At 38.0% G+C, this 25,377-nt stretch overlaps 1 protein-coding gene across 2 annotated transcripts in view; it reads right to left on the bottom strand.

The window, feature by feature from the left end:
- Positions 1 to 19,643, bottom strand: part of emb (exportin-1 emb) — a 43,489-nt gene extending 23,846 nt beyond the window's left edge. The window contains exons 1-10 of one of the 2 annotated variants that reach the window (XM_083137591.1): positions 19,498 to 19,643; positions 11,827 to 11,949; positions 9,895 to 10,069; positions 8,924 to 9,030; positions 6,991 to 7,221; positions 6,738 to 6,857; positions 5,133 to 5,261; positions 4,769 to 4,924; positions 3,302 to 3,499; positions 1,237 to 1,479 (exon numbers count right to left, since the gene is read on the bottom strand). In XM_083137591.1, the coding sequence (XP_082993717.1) occupies positions 1,237 to 1,479; positions 3,302 to 3,499; positions 4,769 to 4,924; positions 5,133 to 5,261; positions 6,738 to 6,857; positions 6,991 to 7,221; positions 8,924 to 9,030; positions 9,895 to 10,069; positions 11,827 to 11,937 (1,470 nt within the window). In that variant the 5' untranslated portion in view covers positions 11,938 to 11,949; positions 19,498 to 19,643. Of the gene's footprint in view, positions 1 to 1,236; positions 1,480 to 3,301; positions 3,500 to 4,768; positions 4,925 to 5,132; positions 5,262 to 6,737; positions 6,858 to 6,990; positions 7,222 to 8,923; positions 9,031 to 9,894; positions 10,070 to 11,826; positions 11,950 to 19,254; positions 19,355 to 19,497 lie in introns of those variants that run through there. The other variant, XM_083137592.1, reaches the window with a different exon arrangement.
- Positions 19,644 to 25,377: the final 5,734 nt, after the last annotated feature.

Below are 25,377 nucleotides of genomic sequence, written 5' to 3' on the forward strand. Positions count from 1 at the left end.
GAACGTTATCGACGACAATTAATGCGTTTGAAGCAAGCTCTGGCCAGGAAACGACCAGAATGGGAGAACAGACATGTTAAACTTATTTTTCAACATGATAACGCTCGTCCACATGTCGCAAAACCAGTCAAAACCTATTTAGAAAATGTCGGATGGGAAGTTTTACCCCACCCGCCGTATTCACCAGATGCTGCTCCTTCAGACTACTACTACTTGTTCAATTGCATGAATAACAATTTGATTGGACAGCGGTTCACTTCTTCAGAAGATATCGAAAAATGGGTCTCTGACTGGATCACTCCAAAGGATGAGGACTTCTTTCGCCACGGAATCCGTAACTTGCCTGACAGATGGGCGAAAGTGGTGGCTCGCAATGGACAATATTTTTCTTAAGGTATTTATGTATTTTGTGTTTGAACTAAAGCTTCAATGTGTGCGTAACAACCGCACAAATTAATTCCTAGACCAAATATAAAAACCTAAATTACTTACGACAAGTGAGTACAATCCGTCGATATATGCGATGTTTCGGGGGTCTTACCGCCCTCTTCTTTAAGCTTTCCTTAGGCACATATCACCACATTGCCACGTCAAGTTATATCAAACATGGAAAAGGGTGTGGGTTGAAGTGGTAAAACATAATTGGATAAAACTTGTCCTCGTCAAATATAAATTGATCGTATCCCTTACGATATTACTATAAAGAACCCCCACACAAACGAATAAAAAAGGTTAAAAACTATAAAATTCCAATCCCTCACGGTTGCGTGGCCACCAGCTGTTACTTCCTTATAGAATTCTTATAACAGCTGGTGGCCACATGGCTGTGTGAGGGATTGAAATTTTATAGTTTTTAGAAGTGATTTTTTTTTTCTGGGATGAAAGGTTACAGTACTAAGTTGGTTTGCTATTGTGTTCATCATAAGAACTACACAAAATATTGTGGTATCGTGACAAATCATAAATGATTGTGCATCCATATAGTTACACACATGCATATTTATTTTGTTAAAATAAAATTTAGTTTTATTGTCACCCATAAAAAGGTGTGAATACAGTGTACCCAAACAAACAGCACTGGTTGTGGGTATCGGTAAATTTTACACTGGTAGTTTATCAATAGCGGTAAAAATGTCACATCAATTAATCACTACTTATATTTTAGAATTTACACACTGTACTTGGGAATACAGCTTAAATAGAGTTAAAAGGCCAATCACACGTAGGCACACTTACCGTATTCAAATTCTTCCAGGACCATTCCGTTCCATTCACCTGATTCTGGAGCTTCTCAGTCATAATTCTTTCGGTGTCTGCGTAATCCAGATGGGTGAGGTACACAAGGGTCTCCCTCATGTTCTTGTACAGGTTGATGGAGTCGGTGTCTTTCATGAATTCCCTCACCACCTCACCGTTCTCGTTCTCCACCACCAACACCTCTTCGGGCTTCGCCATTCGACTTATCATTATGTACCTCATCTGCAAGGAAAGGGTTTACGAAATTCAATCACAAAAAAAAATTCAGCAACATTGAGCTCAAAACCTGTAGGTAAAGCTTTTATTCCAGTGAACATATTTCATATCTTCTAGAGGGTGTTTAAAAAACCAGGGTGCTGAAACTTTGCAATCAAACCATGTTCAGTTTCCCTTTTTTTAAACAACCTTATAACCATTATGAAGTTACGATAAGGTATGTGTTAGTACATGTAAATTCCACCATTGTGAGAGGGCAGCACTGCAAAGTGTCAAAAGCTGACAAGTGGGGTCGAGGAATTACTCTTTTTCAAAACAGAAACTCTCTGTATAGACTGTGAGCGGTGCACGATGTTTTGTGCGATCCACGTTTCGAAGTGGACTGACTGGTGGTAAGGTTGTAGTATTCGTGTACTATGTTTCTTTCTTGTGTAAAATGAATGTTGTTCCACATATGGGCTTTCTGAGCAGTGTGGTGATACCCTGTTCTCTTGCCTAGCAGCTTTTGTTATATTTTCAGTTTCGTCGTTGTTGTTTATTTCAATACAGGACTAAATTGTAATCTAAATTTTTAGAAAATATTAAAAATTTGTTTGTTAAATTGTAAAAACATTCTTGTTACATTAAATATTTTGAAATTAAGAATTTTAACTTGTAAAAAGTTCACCAAATTCAAATTTCTGTACATGGGGAAGCAGGGCAAATACCTGAAAGTTCTATTTCACCTTCTTTTGATATTGTGAGCACTTTAGCACGTAGGCTATATTTGTCCACTGCACAATACAGGGATATGCATTAACTAAAACAATAATGAGGATAAAACTAACAGGAAAAGAAAATAAAATAAAACTGCAAACATTCAAAAACATTTAATTCCACTTACACGTGATTATTAGAAGCCTTCATGAAATTGTGATTAAGCATGATGAATTTCAAAATTTTATACTGATTATTGGCCCGCAAAAATTTATTTAAAGCCAATTATGTTACAGACAATAAATTCTTCAAAAGCAGTAAATAGTAATTATATTAAAAAAAATTAAAAATACATATTCATCTAAGCCACGGTAGCTCAGTCCTTAGGGCTTCTGACTACCCAGAGACCTGGGTTCAATACCCGGCAGGCAAGAACCGGGATTTTTCCACCTGTTCAAGCAGGTGCTCATCCAGCATCGTATAAAGTGGGTACCTGGAGGGAACTCGGGAAAATTGATTGAATGATTTGGCATTTTAAGTCCACTTTATGCACAGTAAGGCTAATCGGGACTGGATCTACAGTTTAAAGTGGGATCCGAACCACTATGTGCATCCTCCGGGAACCCTTGATTACAAGGCGACGATGCTACCACTGTGCCATCGGGGAGGTCCGAAACTCTGGAGTAAAGAGGAGCAGGGGCATGGTGCTGATCACATCACCCCCATCTTCAGCCATGATCAAGGAAGTGTGGGTGCCTTAACTCCACACCCCTACAAGCTCTCATGGCTTGGTGCACAGGGGAACACTTTACTTTTTATTTATGTGCCAAATCAAATCTGAGGTAGTGAATAGACACCACCGGATGAACTAGCATTTAATGAGACACTGGCATTATAGTGGAACCACAAGCAAAACAACCTGCACAGACCCGCAACTCGTGTGCACCGCACTCCCAGGATGAGGGGAGGGGACCATGCTTGCTTATGGCCAGAGCTGAAAGGAAGAAGGGAAAGCTGCCAAGGACTTTTCGTCGAAGGTTATTTTCCTTGTGGTCACTCTATAGCAACAGTATTGGGATTTATATCTGTTCCATCCTAGTTCACATAACAGATAATTCCTTTCGTTGCTTACCTTGGTCAACACTGGTCCATAGAACTGTCTCCTCGGAACGATTGTGGAATTTGGTTTGGACATGAAAAGTGGAGACGTGGGGGCATTGAAGGGACTCTCCCTGTACAGATCGGCACTCAGGGCATTCCAATATTCCAGGCAAATCTTGAAAATCTCCACCTCGTCCACTTCTGAGATCAGTACCAGGTAATGAAGAGCCTGTAAAGAGCAGATAAATAAGGATTGTTCTAAATGTAACGAGCAGAACAAATGATGTATCACTGCAAATTTACTAACCTATTCTGACTCATATTTTTTAAGAAGCGTGACAACTTGTCAAATAATACACTTTTCAAGTCTAAATGTCTTGGTAATTATGCCAAATGCATCAACATTGTGTAGCAAAAGTGAATGAAATTACCACTATCTTCATCTTCTTATTCTCACTTGTGAAATGTAATTAAAACTAATGTTACTCCTCAGGTATATATTCTTGATCTTTTAATCTACAAATGTGCATAATTTCTTTCAAGAGATAAACTGCTAATTCATTTAATACATACAAGCTTAAAAAATTAGACTCCAAAAAGTATTGTGTTGGTAAATAGACTAAATATTACAGGTAATAGTTTAAGTAGCATTTTGAACTTCATTATATACCATTTTGTAATAAAATATGGTAGATTCATTTAGTTGTACAAATTGTTCAGAAACCCCAAAATCAAGCATTACGCACCTTTGTCTCTACATATTGTGTTTCCCTCAAGAATGAAATCTGCATATCTCAAGTGACCACGTTTGCAGATCTTGACAGCCAGCCATGTGGCCAGTGAACAGTAGGGACTTGCATATTTTCATTTTTGACAAAAACACTAAATGCGAAATAACACATTGTATTATTAAATTTTCATGTATCTGAAAGGTGAGAGGTGCATTTTCCTACCCTGTTGTCACGAAATGATGCAAAATGCACTGTAAAATGCGAAACAGGCTCTTAAACATGAAATTTAGTTTACAGACACGACACTTTCTGAAGTTTGAATTATCCTGTGAGGTATGCAATTCATGGAAAATTGATTAATTCTGCTGTAAATATTTGAGAAGCAAGATTGGACTCCTTTATACAGGAATAAACTTAATACTCTGGTAACTATATAAATGTGACAGTTTTAGTACCGAAATTTTGGTTTGTTTGTTTTTACCAAAAATATGTGCCTCTAGTGATAAGTTATCAGCCATCTCACTACAGGCCAGAGAATACAAATAACTAACAAAGCAACAGAATGCTTGGCATTCGATTCTTCAAACTTCAGTATTCTGTTTAGGTTCTGGTGTTACGTTTTGAACGAGTTGTAATACAATGCAGATTTGTCAATTGTGGTACATTTTACGACTGTTGCCAGGTAAGAAACTAAGATGAAATCCAAATAAGTAATACTAATCCAAAAGAGAGTTGTAGTACAGACAATAAGAGCATGATCCCATTACCTTCAATAAAACTTCATTCAGTTGTTTCTTCTCTACAAGCGTTCCATGTTCCTTGAGGTACGTGCACAGGAACATCGCCAAATTCTGAATAAAGTTCTGTTCCGAATCTTGACCACATGCGTACGCTTCTCTGATATTTGTGTTCAGCGGAAGCATCTGAAAAATACAAAAAGGAAAATTAAGTGAATAAAAACTATTAAACAAAACTACTAATTACTAAAAACACACAGCACTGGTAATATTTTTTTTTATACTTTGGACAAATAAAAATAGCACCATCTGCCACTACACGATATTTATATTTAAAAAAATTTGTACTGGTAGCTACATTGGAACTATAATTATTAAAATAATCTCCACTTACTTGTTCCAGTTGTGCCATAGTTTGTGTGAAGAGAAGAAGAAACATCTCGTGATAATTGGTCACGGTCACACCAGCTATCTCAGTTAAACACTTCAAGGTGACATTACGAAACATTGGTACATTAAGGAACTGCAAATAGAATAAAACCAATAATTAAAAATCACGTTGTTACCAGTCTCTAGTACAATTTTCAATAATTTTAATTATAAACCGATTCACCCATATTGACTCATTACAAAATACAGGATGAGCTTAAAAGAAACAGACAGATTAAATGCTTTACAAATCAAAAACAGTTTGATTTATCAGGAAGCATTTAATACAGTTTTATTGAGAGTCTCCAAGTTTACGACCTCTGCTCTTTGTTTGTTTTCATGACGTCAGCATCACGTTAGCACCCATGTTGTCAGTCGAGCAATATGGCCACTAGCCAGGTACAAAAGGCTTTCTGTGCGCTTCAATTTGTAAAAAACAAATTCTGTTACTGTCGTACAGAAAAACGGTATGGCAAACAACCACCCACAAGGCAGTCCATCTACGACTGGAACAAGAAATTTGGGGAAACTTGTTGTCTGTTTTAGGGGAAGAGTTCTGGGAGAGGAGAACTGGATTATCGCATTTCTATCTGTCGTGTTACAAAAGGGTCACACATAGAACATTTGTATATTAGCCATGTCAACTTCAGGACATACTCTTCCATGTAAGTATTTCAGCCATGTTATGAAACTGTCATTCTTTTATGCTCACCCTGTATATTGGGTGCATCTTAACTCTCCTGATACAGGGACATGAGTCACTTAACAAAAACTGAACTAACTGGTGAAGGTGAATATTATGGAGAACGAAGTAAAACACACACACACAAACATAAATAGCTGTAAACGTGGTGTAAGTATTACCTGCGTGAAATTTAAAGTTTCCACTTTACACAATTGGATAATTATTTCTGATTAATTTCGAAGACTCACTCCCTTCACTCACTAAGGGTATGGCATCTGAAGCAGAGACTGTAGCATGCCACTTCTTTGTTAGGACCCCCACCTGGGAACTTTCTCTGCTGCAGATGCCATACCCTTAGTGAATGAAGGGAGTGAGTCTTCGAAATTAATCAGAAATAACTATCCAATTGTGTAATGTGGAAACTTTAAATTTCACGCAGGTAATAAATAGCTCTGGCTGAACACTAATTTGTACACAGGTGGACACAGCACACAACATTATATTAACAATAGGTCCAGACACTGACATAACTTTTACCTACAAGAATGCCTTGTAAAGGTATCTGTTTGGCAGTTAAACAAAGAGAGATAATCCATTCTAATTCACTTGCAGTTCATTTTACCATGTAGTTTTTGATAGCGGTTGATTTCGCCATGTCTGGTAGCACCTTCAGGCATAATCACAGTTTACGATCAAAAACTGTAGAAAAATGAATTGCTTGCAGTTTTCAGGCTCTATCATGAGAAACATTAACTTTCGAGTGCCTTGCCAGAAGTCTCTCTGTATACCTGTGGACCCCATAAAAATTTCATACGATACATCTTTAATGCATGCATGTATGTAGATCTCAAAATCAGTCTACAGTAGCACAGGAAAAAAACTTACCTTATAAATGAGTGTGCTAATTAGCTTTGTTTCAAAAATATATCCTAAAGGTATCCAATTTAAAAACCTAAGAAGGGTTTCCAGAGTAGCACCGACCAGAGGAGCATTCTGGGAATTATCCTGAAACAAAAAACAAATAATTATTGAACTGTAATATCTAGGGTTGAAAACATAATTAGGGAACGAAAAATCAGGGTTTGACTGTACACTAAGCATAATGAATATGAAAACAACAAAACTCAAGGCAACGTACCATTACGAACTGACACAGAGTGAAAATCTGAGAGAATTCTGAGCACATAGTGTCCTTCAAATGCTTCGCCTTTGTCTGTGTCATCTGCCCACTTGAGAAATCAAACACCTCCTCACTCAGCAGTTTCAAAATGGCCATGTTGTTTTGGCATAAGCTTTCGTTCGTTTTGCTGGCACCAACTATGTCCGGAATGAACGACTCCCAGTTCTTTGGCCACTCCCGCTTCAAAATCTGAAAAATAAATCATGGTTATTCCTACTGATACTTAGGAGGTATGCATATTTCATTTTGACAAACACAAAATGTGAAATAACACACTGTAATGTTCATTTTTCATGTTTCTGAAAGGTAGGAGACCATTTTCCTACCACATTTTGTCAGGAAATTAAACACAAAATTTAGAGTTTATTTACTGATGCGGCACTTTCAGAGGTCTGAAATATCCTGAGTTATGCAAATTATGGAAAATTGATTAATTCTGCTGTAAATATTTGTGTAGCAAAAATTTTACACAGACATAAATGTAATATTCTGATAACTATATAAATGTACCATTAGAAGCGAAATATTAAGTTTGTTTAATTAGTAGAGTTTTTAAATCAAATTTAGGATTTTATTAACCATTTTAACACAAAAATGTCATTTCATATACTGCTTTTGATTCCAAAATATGACCAGTTTTTTGTACAGAAATCTTGATCTTATACTCACCATAATTATATGGAGGGTGTACATGCATAGCAGCAAAATAAATTCCCTGCTTTTTACAGAGCATTCTGTGGTGCTTTTATATGTCCATAAAGGAAAGAGAGTTCAATTGCACTTATCCATGAGAATGAAGTTTACTCACTCTTGTTCAAAATAAAGGAACTAGGGCTGAACCAATACCCCGATTACAATGCTTGCACATTGAAATAATTAAAAGTTATAAAAATATTGAATAATGCCTGTGTGTAAATATTTCACTTTGGTTATAACCTAGGGATGGGACCGATTAATCGGTACTCTATCAGTATCAGCCAATAGAAGCATATCGGTGTATCAGTTTATCGGTAAAATTACCGATTATTTTACCGATCCGATATATCGATAAATATCTTATAATTTAGTGCAAAATTCTGCCATTTTGTTGTAATTTTTATGGATAATCTCCATGTCCTTCTTTCTAAAAAAGTAAATGTCTAAATATTCAACTTCTTTTGCACTGCAGTCACCTCAAAACACACATTTATTAAAGAGATCAATGAACATTTCAGGTTCTTCAAGGACCATTTCTAATTTTATATCAGATCGGTAGAATATCAGTTATTGGTATTGGTAAATTTTATATCGGTACTTTATCGGTATCGGCCAAACTTTCATATCGGCCCATCCCTATTATAAGCATCAATTTACCAATAGTTTTGCTTAAAAATATACAAGAATTACATCAGAATACTAAAATGCATGTTATGGACTCAAATTTTTCATGCAAAACCTGCGCAAAATAAATAGAAACATCGAATTTAGTATTATTTCCAGGAAAATTTGATTGATTGAACATGAAATGATGGATGCGTCAGCACTTAGGTTTATTTGCACCAGTCACATTACAAGGGTTTCAGTCCCTTACCATAACTAAAATTAAAAATGTGTCAAAAGGACTAAAATATTCCTCCCTGGGTTAAAAGCTGAGGCTGCAAAGGGGCACTCAGCACATATAAAGGCAAAATGGGGCAACACACACACAGCCCTACAGAGAATTATACTGGCCGTATGTCTACATGCCACAGTCCCGTTAGTCTGCAAACTTCAGTCCAGGGTGTACTACGTGAAAGTGTGCTTGACATTTGGTACTATCACCCCTTACACCACAGAAAAATTAACACACTCAAAATATCCCAAGGCATTTTTACAGACCCCAAAAAAGAATGAACGTAACAAGTTAACTTACCTGAACCAAAATCATGTTCAACTTATTCAGGTAAACCTTCTCCCTTTCCATAGTCTCCGGGTCCGATGATGTTTTGATGATCAATCCAACAATGTACTTCTTGATGCCTGCAGAAAAGTTAACATTACAAATATATTCAATATTCAATCTGTGCAGCAGTAACAAAATACATCAACACTTTTTTAACATAGCAAAAATCTATTTGGTTCTGAGCATTCCTTTCAAAATATTGTAATTGTGCCAATTTGTAAAGAAAGAATTTCACATAAATGTTGCATTTTCTGATTTAACAGCGAAAACCAAAGATGACTGACTATTAGTTCATTATTTTAAACATAATTCGTGTCCTAGCATGATAGCTTTTCAACTTCAAGGAAATACAGGGTCTCCAAGAACGAATGGTGGGATTGGGTGAAGTTATTGTGAAAGATATGTTTCACAGAATACCTTGAAAGGTGTTTCATTATATTCAGCAACTAAAACAAAAAGGCCAAATTGTTGACAACTGGGGGTAATTTTTTGGGAACTCTGAACACAGGATTCTCTCCCCTGTTTCCTTCGATATCCTTGGTCTTTTTGATGATTTCATTGTCTCCACACAACCTGCCTCTGGGAATTGCAAGAATCATCGACTGAGTTCTCTTCTCGTGTGGTGGATCTCTTTGATCCTGGCACGTAAATTGCCTTTTCATCAGAATCAGCTTTGTCTTATACGGTGTATATTTCACCACGATCAAATTCACACCTCAACTTCCTCTGAGGTAGCACACAATGACTGCATTTTTTCCCAGTTGGTTCCTCATTTGCTGCCTTGTGGTGCTGCCTGCACTGTTTGAGTAGCTGAACCTAATAGAACAATTTACGTATGTAAACATATGTAATGTAAATTTCACAATAACCTTGTCAAGTCCCACCATTCATTCTGGGAGACCCTGTATATAAAATTTTGGAAATAATCGAAAGGTACTTACCTTCGCATTGATTTCTCGGTAAGACCTTCCATCTTGTCTTTATAACTTGCTCCAATATCTGAAGGGCGTAATACTTTGTCTGCTGATTGGTGGAGAACTCAAGAATGGTATCAACCCTTGTCCATGCATCTGGGTGTTCCTTGAGGGTGGTCAGCACCTCCTGGGCAATTTTTTGCTGAAAACAAAATAGAATCACTGGAGTAAGCCAGCATTTCTTGCTAAAAAAAATATGTGGAGGGGGCATTTCACCTATTGACAATACACCTTTACAAGATCCATGTCGGGCTTTAAGGCGACAGTATTGTCACATGAGATACAGCAGAAGATTCGACTGTGCATTAAACATCTGTTGTAGTACACCCCAAAACAAAAGTTAGTAAGCCACTGTCACTATTTCATACAAGAGCGAGAATTCAACAAATCCATTGTGCTAAAAAAACTAATTTTAAAAACAATTAAGAACAAATAAAATAAACATTAACATTTGTACAGTGGAATCCTTACTTCACGTTCCTCGATCTTACATTTTCTCCAATTACACATTCATTCTTGATGGTTCCAACATAGCAAAATGTTAAAAAACAATCTCAATTTTTTGTTATCCCAGTTTAATTTTTCCCAGCTTGGTGCACTGAAAAACTTAAATCTACTGTACTTAGAATACGACTGAACTCTTATTCCAAAGGAGCAAAATGGCCCTTTCCCTATTACCAGCTCCAAGAAACACTTAAAACTTTAGCCAACCCACCCCCGCCTCTGTATTCCCATTCAAGCTTTTCAAACTTGCCCCAAAGTAAAAAAAAAAAAACGTACCCTGAGAACTAATTAACATAGACAAATGAAATTGGTCTTGTTTTCATTCTTAAAGACAGGGCTCTTACTGGATGTAAAATTTATACCTTGTGCCTCCCAATAATTAGTGTTAAAGGAAGAAGAAAACTGATTTTTTCCCCACAAAATTTGGCACAAGGCCGCAGCACCTGTGCCCCTTCAATAGGCCGAAGTGAATGAAAAAATTAGTATGTAGCAGCAGTACATTCCTACAACCATTGAAAGTTTCGTTGAAATCAGACTGATACTTGTTGGGTAAAGAAATAATAATATATAAAGCAGCAGTGTTGCCAGCTTCGAGGCAATGTCCGGAAGTTTTCTTCTAGCGTCGGCAAGTGAATTGCTGCCATAACAGAAACACAGGTGTGGTTCCAAGTTCAACCTTCGGGATGCTAAAGGTTAAAGTAAGAAAGTGTACAGACACAAACCACAACCACTTGACTCTCACGGAAGACCATTCATGAGCTTTTGACTGTACATTCCCTGCACCTCTTCCCAACACATGCTTGTAAAGTAACAACAGACAGCAGGTCTATCTATTAAGATTTGTTGCATAACTGTTTTTCTTTCATGTTAAATTTCTCTTATTGTCAGAGATGTAGCATTGATTAAATTACAAATAAATGTCAGATGAAAAGGAGCACGTGTTCTCTAGAAACTCTACATTTAAAAAAGTGTAAACTTGCTTCTAACAATCATAAATGACAGGAAAATTCTGCAATGCAAATAACAATAATTATGTATACAAAAAAGATATGGGGGGTTAAGACATTTTTTAAAAAGTAATACCCTTATTTTACCTTTAAAAAATAATAGTGACATGAAAGTTACAGTCAAAGATTGTCATGCCTTTCTCATTACAAAAAGAAAAAGAGTAATACAATAATCCTCAGGTTTACTGGTTTCCAAAATGCCTTGTGTGTAGCCAGGAAGGTTCCCTGAAGTCTGTCAGTACCAGATAGCTTATAATTATACTCTCGCATAATGCAAAATTAAATTTTTCATTTGCACACTGACGAAAAGAGAGAAAACTCTACATAGAGGTCTGTGACAGAAAGTCCCTGTTTTAAGTAAAATGACTCAAGCATAAATAACACTCACCTGTTCGCCAATGCCGCTATACATGCATCCTACCACATTATCAAGCAGGTTGATATCCAGTTTCTGGTTGAAGTCCAGCAACTTCGAAGCTTGCTCTGCAAGGGTCGCCATTAAGAAGCAGTACTGCAAATAAGGATGAATGGGTAACAGTTACTACGTTCACCAATACATAAAATAATGTGCCTTCAAAATACTGTGATAATTTCATTTGGCATATGAACAGGGTGGTATTTGCAGAGGGGATGGGGAGAATTCCCCTTCTGGATGCTTGTCCCCCCCGGTCTGCTTGATAAATTTTATCCCTGTGAGGGGAATGTGATTTGGGGTGGGAACAGATTATAGGCAATTTAGTTACTTTTCCCCACTTCGACATTCAGTTTCAACACTTTTCTGTCAGACAACTGGAAGCTCCATGTGGAGAATATAGATATGGCCTCAGGCGCTACTCTATTCTCAGAACAGTCAAACAAGTGGTCAGGATCTAAAAACACCTCCCACTGTGCAAATTAAGCTTCTTGCTTTCGGGGAAGGGGGTGAGGTGCCTACTCGGTGGCGTTGTTGTGATTTTAATTCAGGAGGTAGGTATGTTTTGGGATATCCAAATATGTGTGTTACCAGTGAGTAACCTAAAGAATTGACTTGCGGTTCTAACTACAGTAAAACCTCATTAATCCAGACTTTGCGTAATCCGGACAGGCAAAAGGAAAAAAACAGAATGCAAGGTTTTAAATGTGGCTAGAAGTCAATAAGAGAACTTCCCAAACAAAAGGCAGTCAACCACTGATGAAATTCTGTTCACATGTTTTGTTGATATAAACAGAGTTTTATTGCACTTTCTACTGTTCTTTTAGGTTATTTCAGTTAATCCCAACTTTCGTTAAACCGGTCAACTTATACCCCTTCCCATTAGTCCGGATTAACAAGGTTTTTTACTATACTTTGATTCTAATCTAGGTCACTAAATCTTATAACATGTAAACGTAATTTAGAAAGATTTAGTATATTTGCATACTAAGAAAGCTCAAATACACACAAAAGCTATTGAACTAGTAACACCAAGTTTAAACTTAATGTCCACATCTAAACATGGTGTACATATTTAATCCATAAGGCAGGACACTTTTTGGCAGAGAAATCTTTGATGACTGGACAATCAATGGACACGAATAATTTTTTCAGTCGTGCTTGTTACAAAGTTAAGAAATATATATGCTTTCAATTCCATTTTTTTGAGGGGGATAAAATGTTTTGTGAGGGGGGAAATCTCTGGTATCCCCTTATTAATTTGCACACTGCCCCTTTCTTTGTCCACTGAAATTGGCCGGAAAATAACACCCCAATGATTGTGAAAGTTACAAATGAGTTGTCAGGTGACTAACTTATCACCACAGAACGTTTGTATTTGTATGAGTGGAACAATAGTACACGAAGATAGCCTACATGGAATTTTTGATGCATGCATGATAGCCCTTTAGGAAGTCTTTTTAAAAGAACCGTGTGCTCTTCTGTTAGAACAATGAGCTAGATTTTGTTGTGAAGCTAGAACACAAACAAACAAAGTTAGTGAACAAAGTGAGCATTACGAGTAGACTCAGCAATATCAGGAATATGCCTTCAAAATGAATGAACTCTGATAAAGCTGGTGGCTGTGAAGACTGTGTTCATGAAAGGATTGGTTCAGAAAAGTGCATCTACACAAGAAGAGAGTAGTAATAAAGTGACGAGTTCCTTTTGATTGTTGGTTGCCCGTGAAAAATTTCACAAATGGAAAATTGCACGGCCATGGCTTCATGTGTCTATTGATGAGGTTACTCATGCATCATCTTTCAACATCACTGAATTCAAACACATGAGGAGAGTTGGAAGGTGGTATCCTTTGTTGTAAATATTTTTCAGTTTCTGCATGCGTTGTCAAGTTGGTAGTGTTGTAATTTTGCAGCAAAGTAAACACGTTTACAAAATATCATCACTAAAAAATATAGAAGAATCAAAATTGAATTCATTATTTTGATCAGTACCTTAACAACAGTTGATCATGAAATTACGTACACAATGATGGAAGTTAGATATACAGTAGTGGTAATCGCTATTGTCTTGTATTCAAGGAGTCCCGGACGAATTAGGATTAACTTGGCGGGGGCACTTGTGCAAATAACTAATTTTCAGAATTAACAACCGAATGGAACTTGTGTTAAGTTCCTGGGACCTGAGAAACAAGTTAACGAGTAATTTTTAGGATTTTGCAAATGTGACAGTTATCTAGCCAAGCAGTCTTGGATGCTATTTTTATGGGGTAGAAAAATTTTTGATTCTGCCACCTACCCCCACTGCAAGGTTATGCCCAAGTTCAATTCAGATCCCCAAAAGTTAGGTTCCAGACTAGATTTGTGGGGGGTGGGTGTCAAAATCCAACTTGAAACACTGTACGCCCAGTCCCGATTAGCTGTTCTGATCATGAAGTGGACTTGGCCTTTCTGTCAAGATACACACTTAAATCGGCAATTTTTCAGCAATTTTTTTTTGTTATTTTTTACATAAAATTAAGTGTGCTTTTCAAGTTGTCGAGGTACCCCCTCAAAGCATTATCTCATGCTCTAGAGAGTCAGTAGTTTTCCCCTCACTGCAAATTTCATAAATACCACACTGCATATGGAAGAAACGCATATTCTGCTTGTCACTACAGTTGAAAGCATTGCCACATCTATTGCCTCTACTCATCAGCCAGTCTTCCTCCGGGTATAATCACATCGTCAGTAGCAAATATATGAGGCAGGGATGAAGACACGAAGGTTAAAAGAGAAAGGGACTGGACTCCATTAATTGTTTTCCAGATGAGTATTTATTAGAATTAATTTACATTAGCTCTCGAGCAGGGTCCATGGTCACTTTACCCATCCTCGATTTTGCAAGGATTTTTTTTTTTTATGAAGATTATATGCTGCTGAGTGTAAAGAAAGAAATTCTGGAGCGCGGAAAGAAGTATTTAGTACTGTACAGCCGTTTATAGTTGAGATGTAGCTGTTTGAAGTTGGGAGGTGGAACTCTACTTGTGGCCATGCTAGTTTCGTAGCACCCGTACCGATTGATGTATGTCAAAGTCGATTTTTTCAGGGCTGTATCCCAACAAATGTCATGAATAATTGCTGTCAAAATTTCCCGCCTCTTCCGGGCTCCACCCCTGGGGTAATTAACCTACAGCCTGCAACCGTGGCCACACCTTTCCCTATAGAGTTCCTTTGGAAGGCATGTTATCCTGCCCAACACTATTTTCTGCACTGAAGCATTATAGGGTCAAAAAATTAAACCTCATCAGGTAACTTAGCTCTTTATTCCAAGGCCAGGCACTTGCGGATTGAAGCGAAAGTTGAAACGTATGTTCAAAGTCTTTGTTGTCATTTTCCACGAAATACTAACCTCCCCGTACGTTCATTCATATTAAGAAGTCGCAAATTATCCCATCCCACAAGTCATTCAGAAAATACAACCCTCCCCTTCACAACCTGCAGTTGCCAAAAAAATGTGCACGATGTTCCAGAAGATAACGTATTTACTACACACACTGAGGATTTCGTTCAACAATATGTTGAATGATATTCCTCATTGCATCTCGCAGCTGTTTTCCATACCTGTCAAACTGCACAAACTCATCTGCAAAAAAATCCCAGGTAAATCTATTTCCGACGTGCTATTGCTGCTGCCGCCATTTGCTTTCTGCACGAGAGCACAATACGCTCTCGTATTGTCCGTATATGCTAAATTGAACGAAAGGAGTGCTAATGGAACCTAACCTAACAGGCCTAACCTAGTAGGCATACCTCGTCCCTGTGATGGTTCGCGATGCTTTCGTGAACTTTTGGGCTAACGTCAATGGTTTTTGGGGCTGCCCGTGGAAGGTTTGTGGGAAATAAGGAACAACAGTAAGTACTCGTTATTGTAAGAAATAAGACATTATTTTCGTTAGAAATTCATTATATCACCTAAATAAATGTTCCGCAATGCAGAATAGTACGTTAGAAATGTAAAAAATTGTGAAATAAATCATTGATAGGTGTCTCCGGTATAGTAAAGTAGTACCAAATCCCATTCCACAAGTCAGTCATAAGAAGAAATAGAGAATGTGTAGATGTGCGCCTGTGACATAAATCCATGATGGAAACCCTGGAAAATCGTATGAACATTACGTAGGTAAGAAATTTAAATATTAAAAAAATATAAGTTTCGTAGCACGTAGATCTCCAAAAATTACTTTCCACGCTCCAGAATTTCCTTCTTTACACTTATCAACACATAATCTTCATTAAAAAAAAATTCCTCGTGAAATCGAGGGTGGGTTAAGTGACCACAGAGCCCTCGAGCAGTTGAATGGCTGGACCTCTTGCCCTTGATGCAAGTGGGCCTGGGATCAATCTTCGTGATTGGTAATTGAAGAGATAGCTAGAAAACAATGATGAAGCACTGACTCAATGTAAAGTAGTTTGGCTCTTAAAGGGCAGTAGGTTTTAGTTCTAGCTAAACAAAGGCAATAGCACTCACCGTTCAGTTACATGGTAACACACGCACTTTGTAATGAATACTGAAAGTTTTAACTATCTTTAGCTAATTAAATACAATAATAGTATTGATATAATGATAAATAAATGTAATTGTTCCAAAAGTTTAATGACTTTCACAAATTTTATAGAACAAAGTCTGGAAATATAATAGAAGAAATTATATTTTAAAAAAAATCACACAAGCAGACATTTTTTGTTTATGACCACCTCTGACACACATATTTACATGCAAGGCATGAAGGAGATTTTGGATTAACAGCAGATTTCATGTGATCAGGTGTTGGAAGTATTTGCGGACATTATTTTACAAACTGTAAACACCTACCTAACAATGAAAGCATTTTGGGACACACAGTCCCGTCAACATTAAAAGTTTAGTATCCCAGAAACGTGTGAAATTTCTTTTTATTTCCTTCTTTTTCACATTGGTACTTACGTATTCTGCATTCATAAGGATTCTTGAAGGTGTCATTTAGTTCTTTTCACGAAAATAATCTCAATTTTCGACATATCAAGTAATTCTTGTTTGTTCATTTTCGATTGCGTTACACGCAATATGGCGGAGAAATCTTGATTGGTGTTGTCCAAGATCAGTGTTTATGTAGTGTTGCAACCTTCCTCATCGAAAAATACCTACTTTCGTGTTAGTGATTATGTATTTTTTTCCAGATTCGAAAACCCCACGAACCATGCACGGCAGGTTAGGTTAGGTTCGGCAAACAGTTAAAATTGTAATCTTCAAAATCATCATGTTCTTGGAAAACATCGGTGTGGTTGAAAACACTGACCAGGGGTTACATCATCGAACGCACGCAACATTTGATTCACTTAGTGGAAGGACATACTAGGCAACAGCTTTCGTGCATTGGAGACACATAAATCTTCAAAAATACATGATTTACCGGCAAAATAAATTAAGCGATGGGTAAAAACACTTCCACAACCTTTCAAAAGTGTACGAAAAGTTAGTTCGGTAAGTACTTTCTCCTGTACAATTGAAGAAATAAGTTTCGGCCATACTAAAATTTTACCCAGTCTACTTTCCGGTACTTTGGCACCAGATGTAGTGCAGATACATCGCATGTTGGGCTAGTGCAAGGAAATTGTGTTCAACCAAAGAGGCTGTTCAAGTTCAGATGTCCCACACTGTAGCCATGCGATCTAAGATGCCAGACTTTAGGCTTGGTCTACAGGATGCAAGCTGGTTTAAGTCTGCTGGGGGAAAGCATATAACAACTTTCTCCTGAGATTTTGGCCAGTATATGGGAGCGGTAGTCAGCTGTGAAAGAGTAGCGTAACAGTCATGGAAACCTACAACTAGGAGTTCATCGTGCTAACCACATGTTAGCTCGTAACTGGTTGGACGATCGGCCACTTCTGCTGAGGCATGTGTGCGGCAGCTCGCAGGTAGGACCTGGCTCTCGAGGGCTGTTGCACAACACAAGTCACTTTATAATTATTTAAGTTCAGAAGATTTAAGAAATGCATGTCTGCACATCAAATGTTCATTTGATTGGTTAACCTGTACCACATGACCATATACCCCACAGCTCCAGAACATAGTGTAAAGGCTGCACACACCAAATACCATACTTTATACCACATTCAAGTAGACCACTCTGTGTCGAGATTTGGGTACTACTTTACTATACCGGAGACAGCTATCAATTATTTATTTCCCAATTTTTTACATTGCTAACGTACTATTCTGCATTGCGGAACATTTATTTAGGTGAAATAATGAATTTCTAACGAAAATAATGTCTATTTCGTACATTAACGAGTACTTACTGGTGTTCCTCATTTCCCACAAACCATCCACGTGTAGCCCCAAAAACCATGACATTAGCCCAAAAATTCACGATAGCCCCACGAACCATCACGGGGACGAGGTATGCCTACTAGGTTAGGTTAGGTTCCATTAGAACTCCTTTCATTCAATTTAGCATATACGGACAATACGAGAGCAAATGGCGGCAATAGCGCGTCGGAAATAGATTTTCGTAGAAAACCACATACATTTGCATTAAAATGGATCAAACATTCCCAAACATCAACAACGCTACAGAAAATGATTTGCGTAAGTACTTTCTCCTGTAAATTTGAAGAAATCTGTCTCCGGTATAGTAAAGTGTTACCGAGCTTTGTAACCAACTCGACAGCGAGTGTTGAGTAAAACGTGCAACACACCCCAGGACCAATACCCCTATTCACCTCTGGTCATGTGATGTAATAGTAGAAACATTCCATACTCAATAACAAATGACTACACACAGACTATATAGAAGGAAAGCCATTCTCCACAAAGCACTCAACAAGTAATCACTACTCCAGGAAGCACTCAACAAGTAATCACTAAGCCTCTGAAATGTGTGTTAACAGAAGAAAGTCGAAATCGAACAATGTTAAAATTGCATTCGTAGCACGATGAAATCACAATAAAACAAAAGGAACTTTGGCCGTAATACGTTTACCATGCATCTCAATGCTCTTACATGTTTTCACTTACAGTACGAAAGTTGTTTATACGCACTAATACATTAGAAAACCAAACGGAAAAACAAACGTTTATAAAAATTAATGGTTCAAGTGCATTTGGATATGAAAGTAAACATACAAAAAGTTGATAGTGTAGAAAACTCGAGGATGCCTGGAAAATTTCTGACCAACTCACAGTTAGTTTAATTCTTCACCTTACTCTATGCTGGGAATTGATCTCTAGTTTCTACACTGGACAACTTCGTATTTTCAAAAAATCTCACAATGAGAAAGCTATTTCAACGCACACCCAAAATCTACCTTGCATCTTGTACGGACCAATTATAAAACAAACGTTTCTTTATTTATAACTTAATGGGCATTAATTATTACTAACGTGTAAGTTATCACAATGGTAGCTTCAAAATGCAATCTGTTTTCTGTAGTGTTACTTAAGATTCTCACATTCCCGCGCAGAATAGTTCATTCCAACAGTCGCACGAGGCAAACAATCACGAAAATGGCGAGATCCAAATATACACAACATTTAGGTACACTTTCTTCAAGATAAAAAATTCTGACATAAACATGATACCTAAATCAACTATTTACAATCAATACATGAAAGAATATTACAAACCTTCACCTCCTTCCCCAGAATATCTTCGCTGCCAGAGAGACAATTTTCACCATAAATGTTCCCACTGCAGCTTTGAACCGGTACAAACTGGATATGGCGTATGCATTCGGTGAACTTCGTAGTTTTCCGCAATGTTTACATGTGTCAATTTGTAGAAGAAATGAAACCTTTGCAATATAGCTTGCACATGAAAATTATTGAATTTAATATCATTAAATTATAATGGCAACAAATATGAAAAATGCAATTTCTTCTACTAGCTGTCACAAAAACACAGAAGTTGGTATGATTCTACAAGAACTTATAAGCTCGCATATCATTGGTTAAGACAGATGCGTGTACCCAATACAAAAAGAGTTATGTACTGAACTTAGAACAGAAGTAAAATTGTTTACAACCAAAAGAGGATTGAAGAACATATATTTTATGCAAGTAATAGCGCATACTGACTGACAAAGACATAAGGCAAACATTCGAAGAACGATTTTACGTTTCAATGTTGTATCAATTGCGCTTATTTACACGAAACTCCTCGATAGTGTACTGGTTAAAGTTGTCACCTTGTAATGAAAGAGTCCTCATTTCTAGTCTGTGGTCCTGAGTTCGGTCACCTATCAGAAGAGTGAAAAGGCGCCGACTTTGGCTGAGCAAGGTACTCGCTGACCTCCCCCCCCTTAAATTCACGTAGAAGGACACATTTTATGTATATTTACATATATAAAGTATTGTTTATGCTTATACAGAGGTTGCCTCCTTATAATGTATCTTAAGTTGGCATCTCTGGTTCGAATCCCATTTTAAACTGTAGGTCCAGTCCAGATCAACGGCACCACCAATGATAAAATTGAATTTAAAGTATCTCGGCGCTGTCAGACTTGAGTCTTAAGGCCAAAGTTTGCAAGATAATTTACTTGTTACATGTTTTACGTAAGTTGTGCGTATTTTACTAGTAATTTGCTTCGCGTAGAAAACCAGTTATTTACACAGATGTAATAGATTGAATTGTTGTTTTAAGTCCACTTAATGCCTAGAAAGGCTAATTGGGACTGGACCTACAGTTTAAAGTGGAATCCGAATCACTATGTGCCTCCACTGGGAATCGAACCCGGGACCCCTTGATTACAAGGCGACGACACAACCACTGCGCCACGGAGAGGCAGTTACGCAGATGCAAAAATGTAATTTTCTTTCGTACATTAGTAATAAAAAACTACTTTAATTACATTACATTTTAAACTTTAATGTTCTTGCATATTTCAGCACAAAGTCATTATTATCAGCCACCTCACGCCCTCACCCTAAAACAGAACTGTCCCAGGATTTTGAAAGGGAGGGGTTATGTATAGTTTTTCTTGGTAGCCAGCCCTCAATTTGTCCTCTTTTCCTACCTTTGACGTTCTTTTTTTAGGAATACTGAGCCAAAGGGGGGAGTTATAACTCCCATCAACCCCTCTTGGGCACGCCACTGAACTGTCCTTTTGCATATTTTTAAAAATTGAGAAACCTGTTGATATATGTCTTGCAATAGTACTTGTATTTATATCACAACGATTAACGACAATTTATTTGGATTTCAATAACCTTAGTAAAAACCATATTTTCCTTTATTTTTTATGCTCGATTGGATTCTAGTTTTTTTACGTAGTACTTTACGTTTTTTACGTATTTTACGCGTAATTTACATGTCATGTAGAAAACATTTTTCCCGAGTAATTTACGTGACATGCAGAAAACCTTATTTAAGCGTAATTACATAACCCTGCATAGGGCCTCCCCGATGGCGTAGTGCTAACGTCATCGCCTTGTATTCAATGGCTCCCGGGTTCGATACCCCGGTAGAGGCACACAGTGGTTCGTATCCCATTTTATAAACTGTAAGTCCAGTCCCGATTAGCCTAATGTGCATACAAACTCAAATCAAACCAACTCAACCCCGACTTGAGTCCACTATTTAAATAGTAATTGGATTCGCCTTAATTGCTTTCCAAAACAATCTATCGCTTCGTTCATGAACAGGCCTTTTTGTACTTTTAATGACTGTTAATTAAAAGTGCTTCCGGCCAGGTGAGCCGAAACCGGAGTGGCGGGGGTTGTCCTGCACCACCCCCAAACTTCGCTTGGGGCCTACTTATAAGGTGCCCAACGTATAAGTTTCAATATTATTTGATTTTGGAACAACATATTATTTCGGCAAATGAAAATTTTATAAATTAATTGAGGATTCTGTGTGAGAACATTTTAGGTCCTTCTTTTCTCAGATTTTGAATTCGAATTATTTCTTCTACTTGCGTGTAAGTCAGGATAATCCCTCTATATAATACTTATAAATTTCATTCATATTGATTTGAATATCTTATTTCACCTGCAATTCAGTTTTCTCTGTACTGGAGCTTCCAATAAAATTCTCCCCGCCTAGTCTTCATGGATTCCATTATCCAAGGAAGGGTATGATAGGCACATAGTGGTTCGGATCGCACTTTAAACTGTAGGTCCAGTCCCGATTAGTCTTACTGTGCATAAAGTGACCTTAAAACACAAAGTCAACCAAGGAAGGGTATAACTTTCCCAATTAAAATTAACCCATCTCCATCTTTATCCATAGTCATTTTAAAGCATATTATTCGCATTATTATTGTCCTTACAACTATTTAGACGAGATCAGTGTGCTTGCTTTTGACACTGCCTACTTCTTTCTTGCGAGGCTGAACGACGCTTCAATGCTTTGCGTCTCCTCAAGACCGATTGTCGCAGTACAATCACAATGACCGAAAGCGTTTTAAATTCTCTGACACCGTGTGAAGTACATGAGGATAAACTGCATAATATATTGACACTAAAGAAATCATGAAAGATGTCATTGAACGCTGTGATAGTCAAGTAGAAGTTGAGAATATTCTGTTTTATGCCGCTGTTTTATTTAATCAGGATAAGGATTCTTTCCCATTTGTACCTGTAAACGTGCGTGCTACTTGATACCGCTTTGCTATGGCTGGAAATTACATTGTTATTTATTTATACGATGAGTAACCAACGTTCGAAAAATACGCGAGCACGCGTTTGTGTGAGCGAACATGTATGAAGAATGAAGATAAGTATTCATATGCAATCCCCCCAAAAATAGCAGTGGAATAAGTACTAAGGTACGTTGCAATACGGTAAGAACGGTATGGAATTTGAACATATTGTGGGAACGAAAAGGAAACAGGAATCGAAAGTGATGCAAACTGACAGAGAGAGGAAAGCATGTTATGAGAAACGTTGTACTGTTCAGCAGTGGCGTCTCGTCCCTTGGGGCTTCCGGGGCTTAGCCCCTAAAGAAAAACGGACGTATTGACGTAATTATCCGTCACCATAACGCATAACTATCACACAGTCTTTTAAAAGGCGATTTTTACCCACGTAAATTCGTCGTCTGCTGCAATGGATACGACAGCGCTCCAAGCGGCATTGATGTCAATTATCACTTTCTGGGGCTCGTCGCAAAGGAAGGCGTGGCCTACACACTAGGGATGGCCAAACGGATCCGGATCCAAAAGTTTCGGATCTGGATCCGGATCCGAAAGTTCCGGATCTGGATCCGGATCCGAGAGTTCCGGATCCGCGGATCCGGATCCGGGTCTGAAAACTTCGGATCCGGATCCGGGTCCGAAAGATTCGGATCTGGATCCGGATCCGAAAATTCCGGAACCGGATCCGTGTCTGAAAGTTTCGGATCTGGATCCGGATCCGAAAGTTCCGGATCTGGATCCGGATCCGAGAGTTTCGTATCTCAATCCCATTATAATATTACCACACCTTAAAAGGTATTATGATCTTCGATTACAAAGAAATTTTTCGTTAGTCCTACAAGAATTTTTTTCAAGTGTTGTTCCAAAAATACTTTGCTACGCATCGGCTAACACACTCGTGCACACATGTCAGAGGTGATTTTGTAATTGCCATTGAAACGAATATGTATTCATTCGAATGTATTGGAAATGAAAACACACATAAATGTGAAACATTCCATTCCAGGATGAAACCTTTAACACATATACAAGATAGAAATGTTATACAAATATTATACAATTGTTCTACAGTTACAGTTTTACAAATTAAAATAAAACATTATAATATATGCAGTGTTAAATAATTACAAAGTGTAAGACTAACAAGGGAGGTTATCTAAGTGTCCCCCTCCGATTTCCATGAAACTTGGCAGTATAGTGGGGCCCAAAGGAAGAATTACGTGTTTTTTTTCAGCTAAAAAACGGTTTTAGGAAAAAAAAACCTCAAATGTCAAGATGAGGACAAATTGAAGTGAGGATCTGACCCCTGTGTCCCTCCGATTTTCATGAAACTTGGCAGGTGTATAGTGAGGCCCAATGTAAGAAATACGCGTTTTTTTGTTTCGGCTAAAAAACGGTTTTAGGGGGCAAAACCCCCTCAAATGTCAAGATGAGGACAAATTGAAGTGAGGATCTGACCCCTGTGTCCCTCCGATTTCCATAAAACTTGGCAGGTGTATAGTGGGGCCCAATGGAAGAAATACGTGTTTTTTTTGTTTCAGCTAAAACACGATTTTAGCGGGGACAAAACCCCCTCAAATTTCAAGATGAGGACAAATTGAAGTGAGGATCGGACCCCTGTGTCCCCCTCCGATTTCCATGATACTTGGCAGGTGTGTGTATAAACGGGCCCAAATGAAGAAATTTTTGTTTCAGCTAAAAAACGGTTTTACAGGGCGAAACCCACTCAATTGTCAAGATGAGGACAAATTGAAGTGGGGATCTGACCCCTGTGTCCCCCTCAGATTTCCATGAAACTTGGCAGGTGTGTGTATAAACGGGCCCAAATGAAGAAATACGTGTTTTTTTGTTTCGGCTAAAAATCTGTTCTAGGGGGCAACCTCATCTCAAATGTCAAGATGAGGACAAATTGAAGTGGGGATCTGACCCCTGTGTTCCCCTCCGATTTCCATGAAACGTGGCAGGTGTATAGAGGGGCCCAAAGGAAGAAATACAAGTTTTTTTTGTTTCGGCTAAAAAACTGTTTTTGGGGGCAAAACCCGCCTCAAATGTCAAAATGAGGACAAATTGAAGTGAGGATCATCTGACCCCTGTGTCCCCCTCCGATTCTCATGAAATTTGACAGGTGTATAGAGAGGCCCTATGCCCCCTGTTTCTTCCTATGCCATATTTACGTGGTTTCGGGGTCAGATCCCCACTTTAGTTTCTCCTCATCTTGACATTTGAGGGGGGCCTCTATACACCTGCCAAGTTTCATGGAAATCGGGGGGGGAGACTTAGACCTCCCTTGTAAGTGTATTAATTAATTACAAATCGCGCACGCGCACACACACACTATATATATTGAAAACAAATAGTCAAATCATAAACAATATAATATCTATACTTTTATTTGGTATAGATAGTTTCGAGATATCTGCATATACGGATGACATAATTTGCTACACAAACTCACAAACTCAAACTTAAATCCTATCGTATTTATCTAAGCTACATCCCGGCGTGACTCGATCCAATACCTTACCCGACGTCACACTACAATATATATATATATATATATATATATATATATATATATGTATGTATGTATGTATATTAGCAGGTAACAATATGTTATAAGCACATTCTTACTTTCCAAAGAAGCGCATGTGGGATGGCAAACGGATCCGGATCCGAAAATTCTGGATCCGGATCCGAAAGTTCTGGATTCGGATCCGAAAGTACCGGATCCGGATCCGGATCTGAAAATTCCGGATCCGCGGATCCGGATCCGAAAAATTTTAGGATCCGGATCTTTAGGATCCGGTACCAACCGGATCCGGATTTCGGATCCGCCAGGATCCGGATCTGGCCATCCCTACTACACACACAC

This window comes from Lepisma saccharinum, chromosome 16 (genome assembly GCF_977018435.1).
Source record: "Lepisma saccharinum chromosome 16, izLepSacc3.1, whole genome shotgun sequence".
NCBI lineage: Eukaryota > Metazoa > Arthropoda > Insecta > Zygentoma > Lepismatidae > Lepisma > Lepisma saccharinum.